We start from the raw sequence: 13520 nt of genomic DNA on the forward strand, positions 1-13520 counted from the left end.
ATAGCTCGAAGGTCATGCACGTTGAAGTGGTAATGGGCGGGCCATATCGCTCGAAAAACAGATAACCGTCGGGAGGGAAAAGTCCTCGAGTGGCGTCTAGGAACTGGAAAACAAAGCGTTGACAGCAGATCTCCTACTAGGTGGACTGATAATCACAAGAAGCTGGCACCAACCGGTAGATGCAAGTGGCGAGTTGTCGTTCATTGTGGCGTTCTCAGGGGGACGCCTTGGTTCAACAGTGGACGTCTTCCAGCTGATGATGAGATTAAAACTAAAAATCGATCTCCTCATTCCTTTCGCTTCTTATTTTGAATTTATGAGCGTGATCCCTAAAGTGTCGTGATATCGAGTAAAGTATGTTCTCAAGTCCGCGATCCCTCAGTTCGTTGACCAGCCGAGCCGTGATTTATTTGCGAAGATAAATCACTCTGATTTACGCCGCACACCTGTACTAGCAACTTTCACGTATTTGAATATGTCTATATTTCTAGATTTGGATATGTTATATAATAGTACCTAAGTACTTAACTACTAAATACGCATCTGTTGAATCAGGACTTTATATTTATGATCTTTTACCATTAGGTGGTTTTTTTATAAACGTTTTTAGCTAATGTATGTAAACACTTTATTGTACATAAAACACAAAAAAAAACAACAAAACAAAAAGATTACACAGGGAGTTGTAATTTATAAAATCGAGCCATCAGGCTAACGCTTTGCGGAGGTCATCAATGAACTGAAACAACTACTTTGCTCACCCGCGACCTGATAGCTACATTTACTTATGCAAGAAATGTGTGTTCATGCGTCTAACATCTGGTAGCTCTGTTAGTTGTGTTGCTCTGAAGATGAGCTCTGGTTGAGTTCGAAACGCATCAGGGTGTTGTGGTGGTGGTGATGGATGTATTTGTGTGTGTTTTTACAGTGGGGGGGTGGAGTAATGCATTTATTGCATATACTTAGCAATCATAAGGTCGCGGGTGAGCAACGCAGGTAAGTTTCAGTTCATTTTCTAAGTTGGTTAGGTTATTGTGTATGAAACTGTAGAACCACAATCCTACATCGAGAGCTGCAGGTTATACCAATCTCCTGGATTGCTCAACTGAAATATAAAACCCAACTTGCTCTGGATAAAAACATTTCCTTGATCGACGATCCCCCGGCGCTTTATGTTTAGGAACATTCACGTTTGACCTCAATCTATGACACCTGTGGCTACTACGAAATTCGAAAATCCAAGTTCGTATCGTACCGTCCCTCTCACTCTCGTATTTAAATAATATAAGCGTCAGTGGGACGGCAAGATACGAAGTCCGCATTTTGCAGTCCGTAGTATAGGGTCTGAGTCTGATGGAACTGTCGTTGAGGGCTGACATTTAAGATTGACGTATACCCGTATACCTTGCGTATACCCTTCGGGAATTTTCCTGAGCCGGTTCAGGGTGACAGTTAGTGACAGCCATTGCTCTGGTAAGCTGTGGGGATGTGTTTGTAGCAAGCACCCGGCTAAATAAAGTTTCTCAACGGGCTGACAAATCCATTTTGTCTCCTAAGTTGTGAACAAAAAATTTCTTTCTCACTAGTAGCTAACTTTATTTTAAGTATTTGTATGTAATAATATGAAAAATCTGTAAATATACTTCCGACATAAAACATTTATTCGTGACAACTTGGAAAAGTGAAATAAAAATGCGCATGTCAAAAAATGGTCCTAAATCAGCAAACTGCCGGTTTGCTGATACATACGAGTACTTACATACAGTGAAAATACATGTCTAAATATAACCAGAATAAATATACTATAATTATTCAAGTATCTTTTGTTATGTTAAAGTGGAAGAAGACCTTGGCCATCAACCTCATAGGCATCATAGGTATGGTTTGACCTCGCTGTTACACGTCATTTGTATAAAATTAGTTGAAATATAAAACTGCGCCACTCTACAGCAACTTTCATGTTTTCCACTTTCGTAATTTTTACCCGTGTGGTGTCGGATTAGAATAACACCTCTCCATTTCTTCCGTGGATGTCGTAAGAGGCGACTGAGGATACAGGTGAAGGTATACCGTAGGCGACAGGCCTGTCACTATACCGTTTTTGTCAAACTTAAAACCTAAAATTGCTAAAAGTGGCTCCGAAGCGGTAACGTTTCATGTGCTCTGCCTACCCCATTTGGGAATACAGGCGTGATGTTTGTGTGTGTGTGTGTGTGTGTGTGTGTGTGTGTGTGTGCGTGCGTGCGTGCGTGCGTGCGTGCGTGCGTGCGTGTGTGTGTGTGTGTGTGTGTGTGTGACCGTGATTGACTCCTATCTCACCTGATGTTAAGTGCAGATAAGGCCAAAGGTGTATCTCACTGGTTCAGTTACAGCCTATTCACTCTAGCCTGCTCCGAAGATCCCTAAATTGTAATTATCCGGAAATATACAGACGAGGGCTATTGCCTAAAACCAAATGAAATACGACACATCGTTTAAATCGCACAAAGCTATTCTAATTTCTAATTAAAATCACGTTCACCGCAATATCATAATACAAACAGACGTAATTGAAATTTGTAATGGTTTTAATATTATATGTTGAACCAATCATGGCTCCCAAATAACATTATTCAAAATAAGCACTCTACTCTCATTTAAATTGCCAAGTATTTTCTTCTTTAGCGACTAGGTACCTATATATTGTAATATCTGAGTGGAATTTGTATTAAACGTTGGAAAATTAAGTCGAGTTTCCATAGAAAAGGAAGCGATAAATCTCATTAGTTCAAATCAAGGACAAATCCAATTATTTTTTACCTTAGCTCAAAAAGATTTTAATTCTGCTTTGAAATCTGCGTGGGAAAACTCTTTTTCCCGATTGAGTGAGAAAGATTTTTGGAATTCCAACGTGACGATAAGCCTGTAGTGTACTAGGTAGACACCTAACTTTTTCTTTAGTATCGAAAAACACGTAAGTAGCAACGCGTTCAGAAATGAGATTCGTTTTACTAATTTATGGTATTGTTTGTGGTATTTATGTATAGTTATGGTAATTTTCGCGATAACGAATAGCAAAGAATAAAATTCGTTAATATTTTACGTCGGTACTATATAGCTATGGTAATTTATTAAAATCCTAAGAAGTGTACTCTGCTCATGATATTATTATACCCTACTTCGTCGTCATCCAGTTTCATTTGGATACATAATATATGTATACCCCAGTCACCAAACATCTTCGCTCTAAGTAAAATCAACATTAATTGAAATAAACATTTTTTTTTGCATTATAAGTTAGGTCAGGTAATGCAAATATATTCTTCAATAATCAGGCGAAATTGATATTTAAAAGCCTATTTGTAACACATTCACTTATTTTTTTTAAAGGAACTTATTAAAGATAAATTAAGTACGATAGTGGCATAAAATGTAAGTTAAGGTTAAGGGTTAAGGTTTAGGTATGTCTTTTTAACTTGCTTTGAGATTTTTTGTATTTATTTTTGCTGCTAATGTTGTTTAACAAAATACGTAATTTCCAATCATTTTTATTGTTGGATTTTAAATGATATTGAAAGTCCAATTTCTTGATAATATGTGACTTTAAAAATCTTTTTTTTTTCCTAATTGAAATTAGAGTTATTACGAAATAATCACTTAAGTGTTTTTTTTTTATTTCCTGTTAGATATGTTGGTGGATTCAGCTTGCAGGTCTAAAAACTGCATTATTCAGAGAGAGAGAGAGAGAGAGAGAGAGAGAGAGAGAAACATATATTCGATACACATAAAAATACATTAGATGGAAAAAAAGAATAACATCGAATAGTATAAAGTGGACGCCACTCAGCAATTGGGTTTATTCAAACATATTTTGACAGTATATTTACTAATAACATTTTTGCTCGAAAAAATTACCTATTTAGGGCACTTACAATTTTTTTTACGATATTACGGAACCAAATTTTGGTGGATTCGAATATATAGGTTCTTAAAATTACACATAAAAGCCGTATACCAAAAATTAGCCTTATATCGAATTATTTCCAAAAAAACTGTAGAATGACCAGGCTAATAGTGTGCCACTACAGCTGAGTTTCAAAATCTGATAGGTAAGAAGTATCTGTTCGAAACAGTAACAAACCATCTCGTTTAACATTAGTGAGTTAAATAAGATGTAATAATATGCCATGCTCCTAATGGTGTACCAGTAATGTAATAATAGAGAAGGATATCGGCTTTCAAGCCTCTTGGAGCCATTAGACTCGGAGTGGGAGGCGTGGCGCCAGTTCTATTGTGGTTGAAATTAGAGCTGCTAATGTGCTAGAACAGGAGTGCCGATAAATCTATTCGTTTTATGATGTCCTGGTACTTTGATAGACCGATTCGCATGAAGCAATGGCTCCACGACGGTTTTTTAATTATGCATTTATATATGTCAGCTAGTGACGTTCAGGCAGATCATGAAATTCCTAGGCATATCATGAAACGCCGCCATATTGTTTCTGGCACTTCGCCGGCCGCTGCCGAGGCACGCTGGCTTCACTCGCTCGGCTCGTGCGTTGTGGTCACAATTCATACTTCGATCGTCGTACCTAAATTTTTCTTTTTTTCGGCATATCACGATGTGCCCGGTATAGAGCTAGGAATATCGACGAATGCGTTGCTATGCTCTAATCGATCTGCCGTATTGTTCCTCAGGCACATCGTGATATGCCTGGCCAACTTTAAGGCATATCATGAAATGGCGCCATTTCACGATATGCCTAGGAATTTCGTGATCTGGCGGATTTTACGATCGGCCGCCGACACATATAACAAATCTGTAGAAAGTCGGTGTCTGTACTTTGTAAATACTTGAGAAAAACTGTTACTAGGGGCCTATATTAGCGCAATAGAACCCAAAACAATGATTTTTGGAATTATTGTCTGTTTGTCTGTTTATCTGTTTCCTGTGCGTTTGCACACGCTAATCTCAGACACCACTCAATGTTTCTACATGATGCGGATGCGGTTTACACTGATATGTTGTGCTTACTTTGGATTAACATTTACTTAGTGTAAGTTTTATTCGAATCGGTTCATAAATAAATAAAAACCGGCCAAGAGCGAGTCGGACACGCCTGAAATAGGATTTAAGAAAAAAATTCAGGTTTAGGTATATTTTATACCTTAGGCTGCTATTTAAGAGTATTTATACTAGTTAACTACTAATAATTCTCAAGCAAACTTAGCCGTTATAGTTTTCCTTGAAAGTTTGATATACTTAGGTACTACCATCCTGATTTTTTTCAAATTTTTCCACCCACCGGTTTAGATTTTAGAGGGGGGGGGGACGCTCGATTTTAATGAAAATTTGCACTTTAAAGTTGAATATTTCGCAAAAAAATCAATGAATCGAAAAATCGTCTTAGCAAACCCCTATAATGGTTTTAAAAGACCTATGTAACGATACCCCACACTATATGGTTGGATGAGAAAAAAAAAACACCCCCACTTTACGTCTATGGGAGGTACCCTAACCATTTTGTCGGCATAGTAAGCATATATATATACACATATTACAGCTTTCTAGCATTGATAGTCCCTGAGCAAAGCCGCGGACGGACGGACAGACAGACAGACATGGCGAAACTATAAGGGTTCCGTTTTTGCTATTTTGGCTCCGGAACCCTAAAAACGGCGTGTGTGATATGAAGTTTCTAATCTTCAGTAGCTAGACCCATGGAGGACTCCTGGACTGATGTTGATGATAATTATAAACGTCTTGTCGTACTTTTCCATCAACGGCTTTGACGTCAGCTCTCCATTGTCTCCAAACCTTAATACTAGCATTAATAGTTCATAAACAAGATTTTATTACCCGAAGTGGAGGTACAGCTGTCGCGTGACCACCTTTTACCACCCACACATATTAGGTAACATTTTTCCTATTTCATCGCCTATTTTATAAAGGAATAAAGAGAGACGTCAGATTTTGTATTACTTCGTTTAAGCTTCATTGGGTCGGACAGTGAGAGAAATATCGTGCGAGTTTTGTTACATACCGTAAACTGCTTCAACTTTGCCCTCTGGCCCGAACATTGCCTTATTCGATTTAGTCGATAACTTAGCACTCTTATAGGTTTTAAACTTTAATCTACACGGGAATTATTATTACGGGGGAATAAAAGTTTAAAAACCTAGAAGGGTGCTGGTTATGGAATCTAAATCGAATCAGGCAATGTTGGGGCCAGAGGGCAAAGTTGAAGCAGTTTACGGTATTGCTGGAGCGGCTGGAAATTTATAAATAACTAGCGATGCGGCCCGGCTTCGCTAGGGTATAGTTTTTAGTAAACGGAGGAATGGAGAACGGCGAGGCAAAACCTCCCCCCCCCTCTTCATAAACCGAAGCAACTGGAGTTCTGTGAGGGAGGCCTATGTCCAACTGTGAACGTCCTCCAACGAACGCCCCCACTACATCAGTGAACGCCCCCCATTTTTTCACCTTAAAAACTTCAATAACATATTAGTCTCGCCTAATGAAGTCACAAGGGTGAAGATTTCTTCTGGGCCCCTTACCGCCCCCCTTTAGGCCTCCAGCGCCTACAAGGGGGCCCGGTTTGGGAAAGACTGGTCCACACCATTGTACCAAAAAAAAACTTTGCATATCTTCAGCTTAACTGTGCTTTTCAGGTGGTAGGACCTTGTGCATAATCCGCCCGGATTGCTCCTACCATCTCGCTCGCTAATCCTGCCGTGAAGCAGCAGTGCTTGCACTGTTGTGTTTCGGCGTGGAGAGTAAGACAGCCGGTGAAATTACTGGCACTTGAGGTATCCCATTTTAGGCTTCTATAGTTGGCAACGCGTCTGCAATACCCCTGGTGTTGCAGATGTTTATGGACGGTGGTGATCTCTTACCATCAGGAGACCCACTTGCCCGGTTACCATCCAGTAGAATATATTAAAAAAAAACTAAAGATCAAAATAATTTATTGAATCAGGCGCGGAGGTCTTACCCGCGAAAGCAAACATCTAGCATAATATAAGGGAAATATTTTATCAAGCAGCTGCAACAACACGCATTTGTAAGCAAAGTACTTCATATCTCATCTGCTCAAAATGGCTGCTTCAGAAGCGTATTCCGATATCAGCATTGAGAAAAACCGTAATGTAGCCTAAGCGGAAAGCAAACCTTTCTCCGCCAAACATTTGCCAAACAAACATCCTTTGAGATAGGAACGTGCAGACGGTAGAGACCCGAATACTGTGTAGCTTCGTGAAAACACTGAATAAGTAAAGTAAGTTTGCAGAATACTGTGATTTGATGGCTAGAGCCTGCTGGCTGGTGCAGACCGATCTTGCCTAGAGCGGTCACTGCTCTATCTTCCAATCTAGCTATTAAGTAGCCATCCACCACCAATCATATGGTGTATGTAAAGGGCGGCGTAAATTATCTTTCCTCGGAGCTTGACAGTTCCATGGTGACACTGGTCTGTACTAGTACAATCACTTGCACCAAAATCTGACATAACAAAGCGTGCATAAATCTGATATGACTATTTATAGGGCCCATAGGAAGCGTCAGATATTTATGCACGCTCCGCTATGTCAGATATTAACGCAGGTCACTGTACAAACGTACTTATTTTATGGACACACGATGTCAATTGTGTCTCTCTATGAAAAATTTGACTGTTTTTCTTTGTCCGCCCTTTTGCTTTTTGTTTTTCTAATAAACGTAAAAATATATACTATAAGGACAAAAACAAAGGCGACAGTTACTTGCACCATTACCCTATTGGTAAAATAAAAAGAAACGGAAAGCGAGAGCCATCATCAATCCATCGGTCACGTTGATAGATCGTCCGCTATGTAAAGCGGCGAAGTGTTCCTTGAACCGGTTATATAAATCAAAGCAAGGGTTGCTTACATTTGAGTTGAGCTTAGGGAAAACAGTAGGGTATTAGTGAACTATAAACGACTACTGTTTACCGGCTTTACCGGGTTTCCACGCGTAAATCATTAGATTCAGCAGTTGGATAGACATGAATTTGACGTCACACTGCTTATAGGATGATTCCAATTAGTGTTTCGTCATAATTAATAATTTGTTGACCTGTCAAATAATCAGTACAGGACGTCTTAGTAATTTTCGAAAATTCCCACGAGAATTTTACATAATGCCGTCATTTCAATTCAACTTCTGTATTAATGACTTACGCGTGCGAACCCGCGGGTAAACACTAGTATGTAAATAATACTTCACTAAGTCATTAGATACAGCATTGAATTGAAATTCCGAGATTTTTCATAATTTCCGTGGGAATTCCCGAAAATTACTTAGACGTCCTATACTAATTATTTGACAGGTTGACAAAGGATTAATTATGACAATACTAATTGGAATATTATTATATAATAGGATAATAATAATACATATCGGAATATATGGAGCGTGACGTCAAATTGATGTCACCGGCATCGAAAGTACGGGTTCTGGTGCCGAACTCCAGGACCCTGAGGATGAGATTCGAAATTTTATCCCTATCCCGTGAGAATATCGGGATAAAAGTAGCCTATGTGTTATTCCGAACATCCAGCTATCTCGTAATTTTACCGTCAGACATTTTACATTTTCCCGTTCCGAGCCGTTTTTTTTCCGATCCGTTCTTCTTCCAAAATTCTTTGTAGTGCACAATGGCCTTTATTTTGGCGTTAGTTTAGTCCATCATTCTGGTCAGAATGGCGAGACAAGAACCCTAAAACCTTAGACATCACGAATATATATTTTTTCTTTGTTTCTTTATATGTATGACGAATTCGGGTGTTGCCAAACACTGTATTCGTTTGTAACCGATATCTAAAGACCAGGGCATCATCACACAGATGGCAGTGGAGGGGCGGTCGCGCGTGCAACAGAACGACCTGCTGCTGCACGAGGCAGTGATCAAGAACGAACCCGCGGCCGTCAGGGAGGCTCTGCAGCGACCCACGGATGTCAACTGCAGGAACAACGTGAGTGCATACTAGAAACCAGGGATGTTACAGAGGTCCGATTCCGTTTCCGTTAAGTAGGAACTTCCGTTTGGTTTTACACATGCGTTTCGGTCCCGGTTCCGTTATTTTTGAAACGGAAGTTATATCGGATGTCAATGCTTAGCGCGGCGGTCGAACTTGCACGGCGTACATAAAAAACAAACAGGTTTATACCAGTCATTCGATCATCGCCCCGCTTGCCACGTGCTACACTAACATCTCGTCCACTTATCACTCAGGCTCCGGTTCTGGTTCCGGTTCAGTTTTCGGTTCCGATTTCGTTTCTGGACATCACTAAATTGAAAACATCTGGTTCCGTTTTCGGTTCCGATAAAACCACATCAGTTACATCCCTGCTAAAAATCCCTCCAACCTGGGGCGTACATTAAAGTTGGCAGCGCGATGGGCTGGCTCGCTGCTCCAGAAGCAAACTAGCAGCTAGCTACCCTCGAATTTCCCCACTGCACGCCAGTGCCTCCAACCATTTCCTGTCCATAATAAGCTCCAGGGAGTTGAGGACGTGCAGCCAGATTTTTTAACCGTTGAGAGTCTGGCACTGTCTGGGCCTTTCCCGTCCATCCATAATGGATTTTTCCCGACTGCACGTCGTACAACTACAATCAAGTAGATAAAAGCAAGGACCTAGTATCTTTGGCCCGGTGAACAACCCAAGAAAAGACGTGAGTGTATAATTTTGCGAGTAATGACATACGGATCCGAGACGTGGTGTTTCGCTATAAGCCTTATAAATAGGCTCACAGTTGCTCAGCGAGCTCGGGGTTTATACGGAGAAGAACGAGTGTCACCGTCATAGTCAAGCGAATTAGGTAGCTCGTTGAAGTGGAAATGAACAGGCAATATGTTAGCACGAAAAACAGATTGTCGTTGTTGAGGCTGAAAAATTCCCAAATGGAGACTGCAGCAAGCGCAGAAAAATTCCCAAATGGAGAACAAGCATGACGAGCGCAGACAGGACACTTGACCCCGACAACGCCACGTTGGATGCAAGCCGCTTCCAACTGAAGCAACAGGAGATGTTTAAGGGAAGACTATGTCCAACAATGGACGTCCTACGGCTGATAAGATTATGAAGATGATAAACTACCGTAAAACAGGATGACTTGTTTTAAAATTACTCTAAGTTTGAAATCAATCATTAGTTAATGCAAACACAACTCGAAGTTGAACTAATTTTTAAGTTGGCCCTGGAGGTTCAAAGCAATCATGTTTTACTAAAGCTTTGAGAAACAAGCAATATAATTTCGTATACGTAACGCAGAAGTAAAAAGATTTTCATTTCCAGGTCATTATTCAAATCCGAGCTTCCTTCAACTGAACGTGTTTAGCATAATTTCCCTGTATTTTCATTTGGCACAGTACGGCCGGGCGCCTATACACTGGGCGGCTAGCAGAGGCAACGTCGAGATTGTCAATCTACTCATCGAAGCGAAATGCGATATTGAAGCCGCTGACAAGGTAAGAGATCGATCACATCGGTGCTCAAAATGAATTGACGCAATGTAAACGCAGTGACGTTAGAAAAATAAAGCAGCGATTTTATCGCTTACTGTCCACATCGGTGCTCGAATTAGTCTGACGCAATGTAAACGCAGTATCGTGACTCTAACTAACGTCACGTTTTTATCGCATACCGTCCACATCGGTGCTGAATATAGGTACTCTGACGCAATTTAAACGCAGTGACATTATTCATGAACGACGCATTGAACGATGCGTTAGCATTTTCAGAGCAGTAATGTGGAATGTGTGTTTGTAAATATGGTATTTTCCAGTCCATGAGGTATGCAAAATTTAGTACACTGAAATAAAATATAGCACTTTAAAGAAAAACTCTTTAGAAGACTTGAGATCTTCAGTATTTATTAAATGAAAAGTACTGCAATAAAATGGCAAACCCAAATCGCATGTCTAAGTCTAAGTACTCGTACTGCCCGAAAATATTGTATTTTTGCGTAATATATATTTCTTCAACAGTAAGTAAATAGATTCAAAATATAGTACAATACTAAATATATTATAAAACGCTTGGTAACCCTCTGTAGACGTTAAAAACCTAACGCATGAAGCACGTCTTTGCGATTACGATGTGTCAACGTATTTTGAGCAGCGGTGTGGCCGACCCTTAACTTTATTTATCGTTTATGTCATACCTAATTTATTTGAATGCGTAAAAGCTGATTCATTTTAGAATATAAGGCTGTATTGAACTCGGAAATGAATTGAGGGCCGTATTTTGTTTATTGTCTTTCTTCCAGTGTTCGGAATGACTTGAAATGGTTTGTTTACTTGTCTTACATAAAACGTTCCAGATAATACAGGGTATCTTCAAAGTCTTTCGGATTTTTTTAGCAGTTGATTGGGTTAGATTGACTGAACGACCTTTTAATGTTTTAAGGAACTTTTTAATTCTGGTTAACAAATATGTTCTTGTAGGTACGTTGTATGATGATCAACGTGCAGCGCATCAAAAGCGTGACATTTTGAGTCAAAAATGTGTTTGAATAACCTTAACAGGGGCGATCAGTCTGTTTGACTACGTATGATCCTATAACCTGACATACTTACATATTTCGAAAAAAATCGAGGATATCCTGCATTCTTTCAAATTCATCTTTAATTGTTCACTTACGTCTATAAATGTACCAGGAGTACATAAATTAGGCTGTGCTATTCCTATTCCTCAGTTCGGCATGCGGCCTCTTCTGATGGCAGCGTGGCACGGGCACCTTGAAGCAGTCAAGACGCTTGTGGCCGCGGGGGCCTGCCTAGCTGCTACTAATAAGGTAACCTTCTTTAATCTTCTTTCATGTTCTTGTATAGTCGAACAAAGTGAATCATGTATCAGGGTTGAACCTTTGTCTTTGTGCTACTAATGTCATGATCACATCCCACACTTTTGTCACGGAAATCATAGTGAAATTGATTATTAAAAGGTTCCAATCTGGCACATGAGTTAGTTTGTTCGAATATACACTAGAGCAACGAGGAACCCATTAAGTACCCGACAAACATATTTGGGGATTTTCAAACAGGCGGTACTTTAAGGAAACCGGTCGCTTTGGGTCATCAATCGTTACTGTCAATGACTCTGGCAACAGTAAAAGTGTACGTACATTGTGTCAGACCAGTTTTAATACGTTTTCTAAATGAAAATTTCTATACTGCAGCTAAAACTAAGTGCATAAAATTTTCGTTACCTAATGTAAGACAGTTTGAAACAATTATTTCCTTAAACGGAGAGAATCTGAATCTTGTGCATGAGACTGTTTTTCTTGGTCTTACGTTGGATCGTAATTTACAATGGAGCCCGCATATTTCTGGTCTTACTGGTAGATTGAGCTCTGCCGCCTATGCTGTACGAAGAATCAGGCAATTTACCAACGTAAAAACTGCCCGGGTAGTTTATTTCAGTTATTTTCACAGCATAATGTCCTACGGTATGCTGATTTGGGGCAAGGCAGCCGACATAGAAACTATCTTCATTTTACAGAAGAGGGCAGTCCGGTCGATCTACAACCTTGGCTCCCGAGATTCACTTAGAGAACGCTTTAAGGAGATAAACATCCTCACAGTAGCTTCACAGTACGTACATGATGTGATATTGTATACACACAAGAATATCGAGTCCTTTAAGAAAGTGTCAGACGTACATGATATCAATACTCGTAAGAAGCACAAGCTTGCAGTTCCTAAATTCCGTCTACGGAAAGTAAGCAAATCTTTTGTGGGAAACTGCGTGAGATTTTACAATAAAGTTCCTGTAGAAGCATGGAAATTGCCACATAACTCTTTTAAAGAATACATAAAGAGTGCACTCCTGAAGAAAGCTTACTATAAAGTTGAGGAGTACTTATGTGATGATGCGACATGGCCAAAACTGAAAACCGACGAAAATCGGGATGTTGATGTGTGATGTGATGTACTCGTGTTTGTGTGTGTGTGTGTGTGTGTGTGTGTGTGTGTGTGTGTGTGTGTGTGTATGTCGGTGTATTTGTATTGTATAGTGTTGTGTGACTTGGCAGTGTCCCGGCGCATTTTGTGTCTAGTTTCTGGTTCTGTTGCCGTTGTACGCGTTGCAGAATTTAATTAAAAATATTTATTAATTTGACATTTGCAGACCTTATACATCTCCATTTCTTTATTTTAATAATTATTATTAGTTTTTGACCTTGGAGGCTTTTTACACCTCTGAAGATTGTATAATTTAATTAGTTTACTTTGACATTTAGAGACTATAATGAAATGGCGGCATTTCACGATATGCCTAGGAATTTCGTGATCTGGCGGATTTTACGATCGGCCGCCGACATGTAGGTACATAAAATATCATCTCACTTAACAAGCCCTTGTGTATGAAAAATAAAGCCTTTGTTACCAAATTTTCTCTTTGAAGTTGGAAGCTAAAACTACAGGCCAAAGTAAAGCGCAGCGTGTGCCGGCAGATATTTGGTCATATCAATTTACATCAAAGTGACTGCGAAATGCGGTTCCAAGTTAAACAGCGA

General features: G+C 39.7%; 1 protein-coding gene across 4 annotated transcripts in view; it reads left to right on the forward strand.

Moving 5' to 3' along the window:
* The window catches only part of LOC141439652 (uncharacterized), a 75784-nt gene that overhangs the window by 20741 nt on the left and 41523 nt on the right, over window positions 1-13520 (forward strand). For 3 of the 4 annotated variants that reach the window (XM_074103974.1, XM_074103977.1, XM_074103975.1), the window contains exons 2-4: window positions 8845-8973; window positions 10372-10470; window positions 11700-11798. In XM_074103974.1, the coding sequence (XP_073960075.1) occupies window positions 8845-8973; window positions 10372-10470; window positions 11700-11798 (327 nt within the window). Of the gene's footprint in view, window positions 1-2022; window positions 2065-8844; window positions 8974-10371; window positions 10471-11699; window positions 11799-13520 lie in introns of those variants that run through there. The other variant, XM_074103976.1, reaches the window with a different exon arrangement.

Source organism: Choristoneura fumiferana, chromosome 21 (assembly GCF_025370935.1).
Source record: "Choristoneura fumiferana chromosome 21, NRCan_CFum_1, whole genome shotgun sequence".
In the NCBI taxonomy this organism is placed as follows: Eukaryota; Metazoa; Arthropoda; class Insecta; order Lepidoptera; family Tortricidae; genus Choristoneura; species Choristoneura fumiferana.